At 50.4% G+C, this 16,049-nt stretch overlaps 1 protein-coding gene across 5 annotated transcripts in view; it reads left to right on the plus strand.

Moving 5' to 3' along the window:
- The window catches only part of XKR6 (XK related 6), a 433,654-nt gene that overhangs the window by 275,658 nt on the left and 141,947 nt on the right, over window positions 1-16,049 (plus strand). Inside the window, exon 1 of one of the 5 annotated variants that reach the window (XM_052692311.1) lies at window positions 6,444-7,200. The exons of 3 other annotated variants lie outside the window; for them this stretch is intronic. In XM_052692311.1, the coding sequence (XP_052548271.1) occupies window positions 6,485-7,200 (716 nt within the window). In that variant the 5' untranslated portion in view covers window positions 6,444-6,484. Of the gene's footprint in view, window positions 1-6,443; window positions 7,201-16,049 lie in introns of those variants that run through there. One more of the 5 variants, XR_008208847.1, reaches the window with a different exon arrangement.

A 16,049-nucleotide genomic window follows, 5' to 3' on the forward strand; every position in this document is an offset into this window, starting at 1 on the left:
CCATCCCTAGAACCAACATAAAGAATAGGAAAAAACCTGCTCCTAATGCAAAATACTCTGATGCAATTTACCAATCTTTAATGCTATTTAAGGTGCCCAAAGGTGGCTTGGACATGTTGATCCAACTGACAGGTATGATACTGGAGGTACGAAAGATCGAAGCCCGTTTGGAGCATCAGCTGGAGGCCTGGTGAGATGTCCTAGAACCTTACAAATGGCACCAGATGTCCACACGTGGTCAACTGCCCAGAGCCATTGGTAAGCTCCTTCTTGACTACAGAACTCAGATATATAACTCAGCCATGGACATGTACAATTAGATGTCTTGGTTTAGAGCTAAATCCAGCACCCACTGACACAGAACACGAGCACTACCAGATGGAGGCATTTTGTTCAGGACCAAAGTGGTAGAAATGGTGGTTGCAGGGCAAGGACTTGTAACTGAGGTCATGTAGGACCTCAGGACATGTAACTGAGATATCCTGCAAGGTTCATCACGAAAGACAAGGGCTGCAAAGATACAACCAGCCTTAACTGCTGCGACATCTTATAAGATCAGTGGGAAATGAGTGGGGAAGATGATTTCTCAGCAATGCCTTGACTGAAGGAAGGACTGAGAAGCCCACGCCACCGAGGAGCAATGAGTGGGATGACATTTCAGGAAAAAGGAGATGGGAGATTGAAGTTACCAGAGCTGCTACAGCCAGCAACCATTTTCTTATTTTCCAAAGGAAACCCAGGCAGGTTGGGATTAATGCAATATTCTGTCTTTATTTGGCTTGATAGAAGAGGTCATGAATTGAATTAAGCAATCTGTGGTGGCAAGCATTAATTATAGAAAATATGTTACCCTTTTACATGCATGGGTTTGGATGAGGTTACAGAGCTTTCACGTATTGTAACACCAGTGTGTTTATGTGGAAAGGGATCTGTGTCACAAGGAATATACTTCACCTTAGTTAAGGTGTGAATTCCAGCTCCACTTGCTCTCATGACCAAAGGCGATGCAATAGCTTTCCCAATAACCAAGAAGAACAAAAAAGCTACCTGCTACGTGCAATTCCTGTGGGCAGAGTGACCTGTCTTCCCATGTGCTCAGTTCAGAAGGGGAAGAACTGCTTGATAACTTCTCTTTTCACTGAGCTTCGAGTAGCAGTGTGGCACGCTGACAACAGCAGCCAGCTACTGTATGAGATACATCCCTGCCCTTCATAGCCAATTAAATCACTGGGTCCCATGGGGGGAAGTAGGAAATGCTGTGTAGTAGCTTTTTCCTAAATCTCAGCTTGGAAGAGTACCAAGCAAGTCCATCAGACTGGAGGTCTTAGCTGTTAATGCTCTTCTGAGGGAAGAAACACACTTCCCTGCATCACTCATCACCTCTTCTGCCGGGTAGCCAGTACCTCTAAGAGCACAGCTGAGGGATTAGCCTGTGCTTGGTTTAACAAGACTATGGAAAGAAAAGGCAGGCAGGTCAGAAGGCTTCTTGCAGTCACCTTCTTCTGCACAGACCAGTCCCCAGGAGGCCCTACGATCACACATCCGATGTCACCAGGTTAGCTGATTGCATCTAAAAGGTGTCCCAGTAAAGGCACTTTTCTGAGAGCGGAGAGACAGGATCCTTTTGATGCGCTGTAATAAATGAACACAGTTGCAGCTCTCAGGAGATTAAAGGAAGCCTGAGAAGAGCTGAATAAACCATGTCACCGCAGGTAAGATCTAGATAATGGGAGCTGTGAAGTTTTCTAACTTTCCCAGGACCATACCAATTATTAAATTTGTCAGGAGGTGTAAAGAGGTTTGAATAAAATATTACTGTCCAATAGAAGAAAACATGGGATTCCTGTAATTACATATTTAGTAGAGAAATATTATCTGTCTTTTATCATGTAATAGCTGAGAACCTGAACACATTTTAGGGACATAATTCGAACTTCACAACATCTCTAGGGTACAGCAGTGTATTTAGGGTACAGCATTCCATCTTGACAAAAACACAGCCATAAAGAGGGTTGCATTTTTAAGGAACAACCTCTTGCTTAAGTTGCTGTTCCTCTGTGATTGCCTCCATCCTGCTAAAACCTCTGCTCATGAGGATATTTACTTTGCAGAAGGACCCACCCCTGGCTGGACCACTGGAGCACAAACATATTCTTCCAGGGAGAGGTAAAACATTGTGCCAGGAGAGGTTCAGGTTGGATATTAGGAACAATTTCTTCTCCTAAAGAGTGGTGATGCAGTGACCCAGCTGTCCAGGGAGGTAGGGGAGTCACTGTCTCTGGAGATGTTCAATCTGGAGAAGAGGCACTGAGGGATGTGGTCAGTGGGCATGGTGGGGGTGGGCTGGGGTTGGACTGGAAGATCTCAGAGGTCTTTTCCAACATGAATGACTCTATGATTGCGTGATTCAAAACTACTCTTTTGCATACGGAATTACAGAAATCAAGCACTCGATATGAGGACACACCACATTCGGATGATCATTAACACATCATTATAGATAGCCACTAATAACATTTGATTGGATTGGATCAGCTGATTGGATTTTTTAACTGAAAGCTCTAAACCTAAGCCCCCAAATCAAACCAAAGTGTTGGAACCCGAAAGCTTCACCAAACAGGCAGTTCTTTGGATAACTGTGAGCTAGCTTTTTAATATATAACTTTTGGCAACTTCTGTACCTTTCCTAGAGAAGCTAATATCACAAAGTGCCACTACAGGGAGACACCAGTTAAAACAGCACCGTGTTAATCCTCCCCCAGCATATCCATGAAGCATTCATTAAGTCTAACAGAAAGTACAGGCAGAAGGATTGACCCAAGTGCGTCCTCTTGTCAGGCTCACACATTAGCTATTAAGTTTACCAACTTTCAGTACTGCAGAGACCTTAGCATCGTGACAAAAGAAGCCAGTCTTCTTTGCCTCATGCATGAATAACAAAGCCACCTGCTATATTCCAACAGTGGATGCTTTATTGTTAGTGATGATGCATGAGGCAGAAATAATGCAGTTTGATTTTTAGAGACAATACCAAGTTGAGCTTGCAAGGCTGTCAGTTAGCCCACACTCGTTTGAGCTGGGAACTGAGCAAACAACTTGGAAGTAATTGATGGAAGCTAATGACACAATAAAATGTCATTTTTCTGACCTACTTTGCTTAAAGTAAATCCCTGTTAATTGTGATTATCTGGGCTGGTAGCAGAGTACTCCACATCCACCAGATACTCAGCTGGATCCCCCAGTTATTTAAATGAAGTAGTTCCAGATTTACACAACTCTGATTCTGGCTTACATACCTCTCTATATATAGTGTTTGTTCCCCTGATCTGAATAAATGCCTGGAAGATGGAAGACCACACAACTCAATTAGTGTATTGATTGAGACAAAAAAAGCCTTTAACCAACCAGCAAGAGAAGGGCACCATTCCACGCCGTGCTTTGCTGGGCGCTGCCGGAGCACCAAGCGTGCCTCTTCTTTCTGGTGGCTCACTGCTGCTTCTGAAAAGCAGAATTCAACATGAAATGCAAGGATCAGACAGATCAGCTTTGACTGCTGCAAGAGAAAACTCCTTGCTAAACATGTTTTATAAATACTTGCAGATCTAAGGGCCATCCAGAGTTTACTCAGACCTCTGGCCACAGGCGCCTCCAGTGTGATGGAGGGTCACTGCTTAGTTGGTCCCTTCCAACTCAAATGATTCTTTGGCTCTCTGTAAGGGCCAGTGCTGTAATCACACAGTGCTGCAGCCTGATGGAAGGGGCAGGGCACCCTCTCCATAACCTCAGCTGAAGCTGTGATCCAGCAGAGGCTGCGAGGGGGGTGCTTGGGGTGCTCTGAGCACAGCCGTGCTTCTGCTGTGGGATAAGTGGGTGAGCTGGAGCTGGAGAACATCATGGGATGATCAGGAATTAAGATGTAAGCGGTGGAGATATCACTTCTGGCCACCCACAGAGTCATGTAGCCATGACTCATCGCCTGATGCAGGAAGGAGCGCAGCGTACCACGCATCAGAATGGACAAGATCTTTCCAAGGACAGATGATCCGGGCAGGAAAACCTTTCAAGGTCTCTCATCCCAACTGTTTATTTTCTCACACTGGTATGTCATTTCCTCTGTAAAACTGCAAAGCAATGTGTTAATGTCAACTACTTATTTTTTCTCTCTGACTGGAAGGATCTTATGCTTTCTAGACTAGATATACTCATGACCGGTTCCTACTCCTTTGCTCTTCTACTGCTGCCCCTCAGTGTCAGACCCTTCCCATCTGCTTTCCGGGATGTACTTACATACATCATACATACAGAAAACACACTCCCCCTCCATTCTCACTTTTGCTGAAGCAAACAAACCAAATTCTTTCAGCCAGCAGGAGAAAGAAAGCACAGATCTCTGATCAGCACCTGGCTCCTCCCTACCCGTATCCAGCCTGACTTCACCCTTCTTGGACACAGCTGGCCACAAAATGCACTGAGAAATGCAGAGGCAGTCTCAACAGAATATTATCTCATGTCACATATCACCCAAGCAATTGCTTTTCTCATTTAGCATGCCAATGCTATAATCCCCAACTGCTGCCTTCTCCCACCCGTATGTCTCATCGCACAATTTTGGGCTGCTTTTGTATCAAAACAGATGAGTCTTCCGTCGCCTTATTGGTTCACAAAGTGCAACGTGCACCTACACTTGTACTTAAATAAGGCTAAATAGTTTAATTACTTTTGTGCTGTCTTTGTTTTGTTTTGAAATCGTGTGTAGCAAATTTGCTGGATGGAAAAGTTCGCAGAGATGAGGAATGCTCCCATTTATATCTCACTGCACTGCAAACCAAAAGTTTAAGCAAAACACATGCGTTCATCACTCAGGAACACAGGGCAGAGTCTCCTTATTTCTCAGTGCAGCGTCAAATAGAAGAGTGATTTTAGGTAATATATACTTACCATCCCCTGGAAAATCACTTGGAAAGGCCAAATGCACCCTTTTCACACAGCTTATTTAGTACATGCAAACACTCTTCCTCCAATTATTACTTTTTTCATTGCTGGAAAAAGTATTTTTATTCACACTAGTGCAGCTTTCCACCTTCTCACTGTTTTATTTTGCCAGTTCTCGAGCCCTGAATCCAGCTGCCCTGATATTTTGCCACAATAATAAAAAAGAAATCAAACAAAGAGAGGGGGAAGCGAGAGCCCACAGGAGAGCAGCAGGGCTGGAGCAGGAGAATGCTTATTGAATGGGAAAAATAAAACAGAAGAGATGATAACCTACAGAGGACAGCACAAGACAGCAAAGAATGTGGATGAGATCAGTGAGCAAATGTAAATGGGTAGAAAGGAAACCATTGGAGGAAGGACAGGGAGTTGGCCTCCTCAGCAGGTCCCTGTCCAAAGCTTGGGCCTGGGGAGCAGCTCAGGTCCAGACAAACACCAAATCCTTTGTGGGGCCACCAAGAAGATCTGGCCAGTCTACCTGGCCCTGTAAGAATGGGGTGGGCTAGTTAAGCGTCCCCAAAGAGGGAGCTAGCAAATGGGAGAAAAGAAGATGGAAGGGCCCATGTGTTTATTGAGGAGAATCAGGAGGATGATGCAGAGAAGGACTTGGGGGTCCTGGTGGACAAGAAATTGGACTGTAAGTGTGTGCTTGCATCCCAGGCAGCCAACAGCATCCTAGGCAGCATCAGCAGAGGGGTGGCAGAGGGGCAGGGAGGGGATCGTCCCACTCTGCTCTGCCCTCGTGAGCCCCATCTGCAGTACTGTGACCAGGCCTGGGACTGCCCAGGGATGCTCAGAGGATGAAGAAAGACTGAGGGAGCCAGGCTCCAGGGAGACCTGACTGCGGCTTCCAGTATTTGAAGGGAGCTTATGAGCTGGAGGGGATTTTTGCACAGACCGGTGATAGGAGAAGGAAGAATGACTTTAAACTAAAAGAGCAGAGATCTGGGTTAGATGTTAGGATGAAAATCTGTACCCAGAGGGCAGTGAGGCCCAGAGCTGTGGGTGCCCCATCCCTGGAGGTGCCCAAGGCCATGGATGGGCATTGAGCAACCGGAGCCAGCGGAGGCACCCAGCCGACGGCAGGGGTTGGAGCTGGATGGACTTTAAGGTCCCTTCCAACCCAACCACTCCGCGATTCTGCGACTCTGTGACAATGCACCGGGAGCTCCGGGCGAACACCGGGGCCGGGCGACGTCAGCCCGACCAAGGCACAGCCGAACCCGGCGCAGGGCCCGGCCGCAGGCCCCACACCGTTCCCCCTCCACCTCCCGCCGGCCCGGCCCGGCGCTGCCCCGCTCGGTCGCTAGGCGGCCCGGCCCGCGCTGCGCGGCCTGGGAAGCGCCGCCCCCGGAAGCGGCGGGCGGGCGGCGGGCGGGCAGGCAGCAGGCGGGCGGGCGGCGGGTGGGGGGACGCCGGGAGCGGGGACGGGGGGGGCAGAGCGAGCGAGCGCGCCCGGCGAAGGGGCCGGAGACGCGGCGGCGGCGGCGGCAAGATGGCGGCCAAGTCGGATGGCGGCGGCGGCGGCGTGGGCTTCGCCCAGCTGCACAACCTGGACGAGGCGGCGGCGGCGGCGGCGGGCGTCTGCGGCGGCGTCGGGGCAGCGGCGGCGGAAGGCGCGGAGGAGCCGGGCGGCAGCAGCTCCTTGCACATCTGCCACTGCTGCAACACGTCGTCGTGCTACTGGGGCTGCCGGAGCGCCTGCCTGCGGAACCTCTTCGGGCGGGCGGCCGCCGCCGCCGCCGCCGAGCCGCTGGCCCCGCGCCCCGCCGACGAGGGAGCGCCGCGGGCGCCGGAGGTCGGAGGGGCGGGCGAGCGGCCGTGGCTGGACTGCCTGTGGATCGTGCTGGCGCTGCTGGTGCTGCTGGGGGACGTGGGCACGGACCTGTGGCTGGCGCTGCACCACTACGGGCGGCGGGACTACGTCTGGTGCGGCCTGACGCTGGCCTTCGTGCTGCTGCCCTCGGTGCTGGTGCAGATCCTCAGCTTCCGCTGGTTCGTGCAGGACTACACGGGCGGAGGGCTGGGCGCCGTGCAGGGCCTCAGCAGCCGCGGGCCGCCCATGATGGGGGCCGCCGGGCGCCGGGGGGGACCCGGCGGGGTAGGAGGAGCCGCCGGCACCGCCACCCCCGGGGCGCAGCGCCTCTGCAGGATCTCCGTCTGGGTCTGGCAGTCCGTCATCCACCTGCTGCAGATGGGACAGGTGTGGAGGTAAGGGCGGGGGTCCGGGGTGCGGTGGGAACGGGGGGATCGCTGTCACCTCGTGGCCCGGCTTGGATGTGGAGGAACGGGGCTCGGCGTTCAGCGAGGACGTGAGCTGACGGCTTGGCTGTCAGCTCGTGGGCCGGAGCGGACGCGGGTCGGTGTGTCTTTGCTGGGAGTCGCTGCCGCCTCGCGGTGCGGTGGGGACGTGGAGCAGTGGCTGGTGGCGGAGCTGGGGTCGCCACCGCCTCGTGGTCCGAGGTGTGGGGTTCGGCATCGCCTTACGTCCATTGGGAATGTGGGGTAGTGAGTTGACTGCCTCCTCGTGGTCCCGCATGGACGTGGGGGAATGAGGTTTGGTGTCACCTCGTGTCCGGAGGAGTAATGAGTTTACTCCAGCATGAACGTTGGTCACTGTCACTTTGCCGAGGTGAAAGAATGAGGATGGCTGTCACCTCGTGGTCCAGCTTGGAAGTGGGTTGCTGTCCCTCGGCTGGAATGAGGGTCGCTGCCCACACGTTGCCCATGATGGGTCCTCTCAGCATGGGGACACCCAATGTCCATTGGCTGTAATAGGGTGCATGAGGGTTGCTGTCACCTCGTGGTTTGAGATGGGTCAAGGTCCTCTGGTTGAGGTCGGGTTGAAGGGGTCTCCTGATGGTCCGAGGTTGACGTGGGTCACTGTCACCTCATGGTCTGAGGTGGAAGTGGTCAGTGGCACCCCACGTAGAAAAAGAGAGGAAATTTGGGGTTCGTTCCCCTTAGCTTGAAGAGAGCCTCAAAGGGAGGAGAGATGCCCCTAGAGTGGTCTGTGAGGCTGAGGTGAGGGAAATGGAGGTCACTGCCACTTTTTGGCCCGTGGGCACGCAGGTTGGTGGATGTGAGTCAGTGCTCCCTAAGTTGGAGGAGATGTGGAGGCTCTCCTCGTGCTGCCCAAAAGGAGAGAAATTCCCACAAAATATGCCCATGGGGCTGAGGTGGGGGACTGAAGTTTGTTGTCCATTCATCGTCTGAGTCATTGCCCTCCACGTATAGAAGCAGGAGAGATTTGGGGTCATCCCTGCTAGGCTGAGAAGGGGTTCCCCCAGGTAAGTGTGTGGGACTGAGGAGGCCATGGGGGTCATTGTCACCTCTTGGTCCTCACTGGGCAGGGCCAGCACTCTCCCCATGTAAAAGCAGGGGGAGATGAGGGGCCCACGGTACCGAGGGGAGAGAAATTTCCCCAAAAGTCAGTGTGTGGGGAGCTATGGGGAGGGAGGATGTGGAGGGGCTGCTGCCTGGGGGAACGTGACTTTGTGCTGCCCCCCACAAGCATAGGGGGTTGAAGGGATGCCTTAAGAATGGGCTCTTCCTGCCCCACAGGGTTGGGGCAGGACCAGGGTGTGGGTTTGGGGCTGCTCATCCCTGCAGGTGCTCTGAGAGGTGATGCTAACCACCCCCCAGAGGTGACAGTGTGGATGTAGGCCCAGGGCTGGGGGTGACCCCCGTGCTGGCATCACTACAGAGTGAGGCCCTGCAGCCATGGGGAAGGCTGGCCCCAAGAGATGGGGGACAGCAAGGAAGCAGCCCCATGGAAAGAGGGAGCTGTTCCAGAGAGGCAGGGAGGAGATGGGGGGCAGGCCTCCGGCTGTGGGGTCTGCTGTTTCCAAAGGGATTGGCGTCAACCTGCTGTAGATGAGGGAGGGAGAGAGGGTTGCATCTGTCCCCGTGGTGGTGGGGAAGGAAGCAGTGGGGAAACAGGGATGTATTTCGGGTTGTTAGTGTGAGACTGAAGGTCAGAGTCGGGAACCGATGCCGTGGAGCAGCTCTTGAGGACAGGCCCTGGAGCGATCAGGGGATGGGGAATGTCCCTGGATTCAATGGGAATAAAAGAGTGAGCGAGGAGCTGTCATCCCCCAAATGAGATGGAAGAGGGAGGCAGGGAGGGATTCTCTAGGATGAAAGCCTGTAAGATACAAACGCTTCCAGAGAGACAGCATTTTTACGGAAAGAGGTGTTGTAAGGACAACTGTAAAGACCCGGCGTGGCCCTGCGTCCTCTAAGATCGCTCTGGAGGGGGTATGGGTTAACAAGATGGAAGGAGAAGGAGGTGTGGGTGATGGAGGCTGGAGTGAAGGCTCCGAGTAGTGGCATTGGGTCCTGCATGCACGCCCCCCCTCTATATATATGGGAAGAGGGTCTCAACGGGGCTGGTTGGGCTTGAGCGCTCTTAAAATTATCGGTAGGCAGAAGGTGCTGGATTTTTGAGGGAGGGGAAAACAGCACCAAATGGTGAAGCTGGGAGGGTGCACATCCCTGCATCGGCATTTCCGATGTGAATCCATGGGGCCAAAATAACCTGATGGATGGATGGATGGAAGGTTTTTTTTCACTGGGGTACGGATGAGAAGGAAAGGAAGAAGGTGATGACTGATGAGGAAGCAATTCTTTTTTTATTTATTTTAATTGGTGCTTTTTTTTTTTTTTTTTTGGCCATCTGGATAGCAGAAGGGGTTAACCCTGCTGCCTAATGAAATCGATGGAGAAGTGGCTGGAGTTAAGATGGAGACAGCGTACGGGAGCCTGGGGGAGGGCTGTGTGGGTGGAGGCAGGGGAGGGCCTTGACACCTCTTCTGAGGACACCGCTCTGGAGATAAAAATGAATATACACATCAAAGATTTTGTATTATTTCTTTCCGGGGGGGGGGGTGGAGGGGCAGGGAGCTGCGTGGGAAGGTTGCTTGAAATGTATACCTGGGAAAGGAGCCCGTGGCACCGCGCAGCGCAACAGCACGTACATATATTTCCTCTGCACCTTCAATGTCATTTGTGTAATGTTCTGAGCGCTCTGGTGCTCAGCTCCTGTTGGGGGTGGATTTTGTTTCCTTGTGGCCGACATGTGGACCTGGGGATGCTGAAGGGGTGGGTGAGCTGTGATGCCTACGAGGGAAATAAATCGGGATGCGACCCTTTCTCTGCTTTTCCTGATGCTGATCCCATCAGCAAAAGCGTTTCTTGATGCAGATGCTTCTCTTGCAAGTTGGGTTTCTCCTCTCTCAGAGCCAGGAGAAATAAATGGCTGTTAGCGTGGTGCAAGCCTGCATGGGCACAGACAGCCCCGGCACACTCTGGTGAGCAGTGGGGAGGGGGATGCTGGAGCCTTGTGGAGGTGATGCCTGTGGAGGGTGATATGTATGGAGGGGTGATTTATTTTGTCACGTGAAGAACTGAGGCTCAAGTAACCCAGAATTTCCTCCGCTTTGTTACTGCAGAGAAAAAAATCTTGGCTTGTGAGACAGTGCAGAGCTGGGGCTGCTGAGAGGGACTGGGAAGGAGCTCTGCAGCCCAAATGGCATTAGGCACAATGAGGGAGCGTGCTCTCCTGTTGATCACCCATCTCGCCAGCACGCGACTCCTGCTTTGTAGGGCACACCGGCGGCGTAAAGCTGCCTCCCAGTATCTGACCAGAGCAAGAATAACTTCATGCTGTCTGTAGGCTAGCCTCCACCAAGGCATCTTTTTCCATTCCCACTGTAGCGATTGCAAACGCCGTTAAAATTAATCTTGAATGTGGTGATGGGACTAATAGTGGAAGGCGCTGTTTTAGCAGTGTTTGCCTGCAGCTAAATCGCTCCGTGCTGGTAAGAAGTTGATACGTGGGGACGGAGGAGGAAGACCTAGAACAATGTAAGTTCAGTGCATAATGCATCCAGCCTGGTTTCCTGCATGATAATGGATATGCGCTGCGACTGCATGGAGCGTAATCAGGGCTGTACGTTATGGAGAGGCTGTCGTGGCTGTTGCTCAGCAGCTGGAAGTGAAATCGCAGAGAACAGAGGGGGCAGGTTGGAGTTGTACAGCAATCCTGTTCCTGAATTGCCGAGGGCTTGCTTCTTGGTAGACATTAGGTAATCTGGGTTTTACTTGCGGGGATAACACGGTTCCTGCAGGGAGTTTTCCTGGATGTTGGAAACGCTCACCAGTGAGATGGATAAAGCACATTCTTATGGCAGGGACTCAAGCGTACGTCAGGCTCTTTTTTTAGCAAGGTTGTTTGTCAGTCTTTCGTGGTGGTGGATGTAATGTAGTTAATTGCGTCTGTGTAATAAGGGAGGGCGGGGGCTTTGTCTTCTGCTTGTGTCCTGGGTCCCCTATTACAAGTGTGAAAGGTAACCAGGGGGTTACTGAGGGGGATTGAGTGATGTTTGGAGTTTGTTGCGTTTGTCTTTTGCTCAGCTGAGAATTGGGGCTGTATTCATACTGCCTTCCTACGCTGACTGCTGGAAAGAAAGTGCATAGTGAAAGTGTACATACAAACATCTTCATATGGAGATTTTGAATGGATGCTTGAAGCGCTGTGATCTTAAATTGCATTCCACCGATAAAGCTTGGGTACTGGAGGGTTTTACCTTCATACATCCGCAATTTTCACCTTTCATCTCAATCCCTTAGACTATCTCATAGACTAGAACAGTTCAGCAGACTGCTACAGAAGTGAAGGATGCCAGCTGGGCACACAACACTGGCTGTTGCACTCCAGCCCTGTGAGCTGCAGAAGGGAGGCTTCTTGAGGAGCAGCAGTGCAGTGCTGTGGTTTTTTGCTGGTAGGCTGAAGGTTGGTGAGTCCTTTCAGCTTACCAGGGCTCTTGCTTTCACTGAAACCATTCATCTCTGTAAATTCAGGAAAAATAATTTTGACTTGGAGTTTTCATGTCTTGAGTAGTTGTAGAAGGTGTATTTGTGACGACTGGGAGTGTAAGCTGCATCTTGTATGCATGTTGTACTTTTCTGTACCCCTGTAATAAATGGGTCAGTGGGTCATGGTTGCTGTCCTGGAGTACAAGGCTTAAAGTCTGACCTTTTGCAGTGCAAAGTGCTATTAAAGAAAACAGTATTGAATTCCATTGGATTGTCAGAACGTGGAGTTGATGCTAAAATGAACACTGATCAGCTGAAAATCTCACTGTCTGGTGACTGTCAGCAATGGTAAGATGCGTGACTGCGGTGCAGTATATTTGGGTTTTGTTTTTAAAAATTGATTGGAATACATATTTAGAAGAGAAACATTTTGCTAAGAAGAAGAAAAAAAACCCACGCTGTATTTTGACATTAAAACACCATGTGTGTGTGCGTGTTTAAGGGAAAAACTCCTAAAGTTTAGGCAAAGACCTGACATCTTGTTTATTAGTGGAAAGACCAAATCTATGAGTTGTTCATCACTTGGTGTGCCCGGAGGTGGAAGGATGAATCAATGGGTTTAAAAGGAATATGTGATATTTAATGAGTGTGCGATGAGTAGGTTTCGGCTTTACTAAAATACTTTGCTCTGGGGTGAACTGTGAGTTGGATGTAAGCTACTTTAGGTAGTTTGGAAATGCAAGCAGCTAAGATATCTAAAGATGTCTGCCCAAGTCTCTTGAAGTGGGAGGCATCGCCTTGTCAGATGACTGGTGAAGCAGCTGCTGTCCGAACACCATCTCCTTGTCTTGGTTTGGGGTGTTTAATTCCATGGAGCCTTTCTGTAAATTTACTGTCTGCCCTGGCACACTCAAATGTTTTTTTCAGCTTTTTTCTGGTTAGCTTGTCTGGCAGCTAAGTTTTTCCCTTTAGCCAAGTTTTAACAGCTTGCCTTTATAGTATGGAGTTTTGTCAGCTTTTGACAAGTTGGCAGAGGGAAGACGTTCTGGAACAGATGATAAATGTGTTCTCTTACAGAACCAGTCTGGGGTATAACTTTTTTTTCCCCAGTGAAGCGGTTCTCCCTTCCAAAACCTTTACTTGTTCTGTCCCCAGTTCTAAGAGTTTTCTACAGGATCTCCATAAATACTGGGTGTGGAGGTCCAGTTTGTTAGAACGTGCCAAAGGTACTGAATCTGAAGTACAGGGCAGGTAAGCTGTGGGAGTGGGTAATAACCATCATCATCACTAAGAAGAGGCTTTCTCACTTGAGTGGGGTCTCCATTGGTTGGCAGGGCTCCATGTCTTGTTGAGTGCTACCCACTAGAGGGGGTCAAACCACAGATGTTGAAGCAGATCTGCTTCCCAGCCCTGGGAGGGCAGATTCCTCAAGACCTCCCCCTCTCCTATGGAGGAAAATGTGCTTCCCTGACCTCCTGGGAGCTCTCATTCCAGGCAGCTCAGTGCTGAGAGTGTGATTTGGGGCAGTGGATGGGCATGGTTGGGAGGAGGAAGCTCCCTGTTGGGCATAGGGATGCTGCTGAGGAAGAGCCAAGGGGAAACAAGGTGCTCTGCAGATAAGGAGGTCGTGCAGTGATGAGCACTTGGCACTTCTCTGCGGGGTTATATGGGGACACAAAGATGTTTTAGTGCCCTGTCTCTCCTCCTCCCACAACCAGCATAACGTTTCATAGTCATGGGATGGCTTGGGTTGGAAGGCGCCTCAGAGAACATCAAGTTCCAACCCCCTGCCATGGGTAGGACTGCCAACCACTAAAAGAGGCGCCAGATCAGGCTGCCTACAGCCCCCTCCAACCTGGCCTTGAGCACCTCCAGCAATGAGGCAGCACCTCCAGGGATGGAGCCTCCTTGGCTTTCAGGGTGAGGATACCAGCGTTGGGTGTTTGGCAGAGACCATCTTCAGGAGTCAGAAAACAGTCCAGGAAGAGAGGAAGCAGGAGTTGGGTGACAGCCTGGTTTCCCAAAGACTTGGACCAGGACGTCCCTTTTCCACTTGCTCAGGCTTTGTGCTGAGCTCTAGGGCTGAGAGTGCCATTTTTTTCCTGGTGCTCTCTGGTTTTGTTTCTAACACCAATGGCAATCTGAAAACACTCTTCCTGATGGAGAGGAAGCAGGGTGCAAAGGGATAGGGAAAGCCAGCTTGCCCTTTTTTGGTATGTTAAAATGATAAGCTCTGTATTTTCTACCCTTCTAGAGACTTCCATTTTGCTTTTAGCTGAATTGAGCTGGTTTTATTCCTTGCAGTGGTTCTCCTCTCAGTACAAATGTAGGTTATTCAGGGAGCATTTCCTTTAATGAAAAGGATGTAGGAAGAACTGATGGTGATAAAGCATCTCTGTGGAGGAGAGCTGTTTCACTGCCTTGAGACTGCAAGGAAAAGAAATTGGATGGCAAATGTATAATTTTCCATGGGGAATGAAGGTGAGCCTGTGGAGAAGGTTCCACAGAACTTTTCCATTCTGCTTTATTTCCCTTGAATTCTGACTTGATTTTTAGCACCTCACTGTCTTGAAAACCAGTGGTAGTGTAAGGCCATGCCCTCACACCTGAAAGCTTTTATACAGAGGGGACTATGAATCAGAGTAATGCTTTCTTACAGCTAGAGGTGAAATTAAATTGTAATTGAACATGTTAAGAGAAGATGTGACAAATGCTGTAATTTCATTGATGCACCTCCTTCTGATATGCTGGCATTCACAGTGCTCTGCTTTAGGGCACGGAGATGCTTTTCCATTGCAGATCCCAAGGAAACGGGGAAGGGCTTTCCTGGGGAGGGGAACCTTCAGGAGACTGTTGAGGGGTCTCAGGAATTGCTCTCTGTCTGCCCTTGGGTAGGTTTAGCCCATGTGCTGAGTGCTCCATCTGATGTCTGCGTTTCGTGGGCTGGCAGAGCTGTGTCTGTGCTTTCCCTATCTTGGTGTAAGTGGCTGTGTAATTCCTTGAAGCCTCCTAGGAGCCTCAGCTGAACGGGCAGTCCCACTGCGGCAAAACCGAATCTCGCCCAAGAGGAAAAAGAAGGAAGAAACGATCTTAAATCTGTCCCCAAAAGCATCCTGGGATCTGGAGTGCGTGCTTCTCCTCACATCTCCTTCCTGCTAAATCAGTGAGGGCTCAGGTTCGCCTATGAAATATTCACAGTGTGTCCTTATGTGACTTCAGTGGCACGGAAGGTCTCTTGCAGAGTTGATGCTGCATCCAGAACTGTATTGAAGCCCAGCACCTTTGTCACCAGGACCTCGTTTCCTCTGCAGAGTAAAGGAGTGCTGGATTTTCCTATCTTCATTGAGTCAGGACATGGAAGTTTCTCTCCTCGCAGCTGGAAGGGCTGGAGGTGAACTGTTGAGCCCTGTCTGTGAGCCCCGAGCCTGTGAGATGCACTTGTTGCTTGGGATGGAAAGGAGGTGACCCCTTAGATTTGGGGATGGAGGAAGGTTTTGGGTTTGTGTTTCTGTGCTGAACTTCATGCTGCTGACTTTGTTCTTTCGACTGTATCCCTTACAAGGTCACCATCACAGGGAGGGCTTATTTCCCAAAGCAGGGGGTGAGGAGTTACGGGTGAGTTTGCACCAAGCTCCGCTGTCTGTGAAAATGGCCATTGCCACAGTTTCTATTGCAAAAGAAGAGCGGTTTCATAGAATCATTGGAGTTGGACCCTGACCTTTAAAGGTCCCTTCCAACTCAGTGGTTTAACCCTTTGTACTTGGTTCCCTCTGCTGAACCTTTGCCATAGAAACGCACTGCCGGATGTAGCTAACACAGAAAGCAGCAGTGCAGCACAGGGAGTGGTTTTGAGTATGGGATTGGAATTCATCCCAGTTATGTCTAAGCGAAGGAAAAAAGAGCAACGGAGGCCGACGTTGTTGAAGTGAAAATTGCAAAGAGTGGTATAAGCAGAAGGCATTTAGATAATGTAAACAGTCTGGCATAGGAGGAAGGATGGGAGGCATTCCAGAAACAAAGGGAAAATAGTTTTTAAAACATGCCTAAAAATACACCAACTCTCGAATTCCAAAGATAATCTCAATTAGTACTTCTTCAATGTATCTTTACAACGGAATTGGAGGAGTTCACAAAAGATAATAGAGGCTATGCGATACGAAGAAGTGATATTAATTTGTTTAATTAAAGGGATGAAGGGCTCCTGAAAATAGGATTCAGTTATCTTCTGTCATAGGGAGGAC

Source organism: Tympanuchus pallidicinctus, unplaced genomic scaffold (assembly GCF_026119805.1).
Source record: "Tympanuchus pallidicinctus isolate F22 unplaced genomic scaffold, pur_lepc_1.0 scaffold1, whole genome shotgun sequence".
In the NCBI taxonomy this organism is placed as follows: Eukaryota; Metazoa; Chordata; class Aves; order Galliformes; family Phasianidae; genus Tympanuchus; species Tympanuchus pallidicinctus.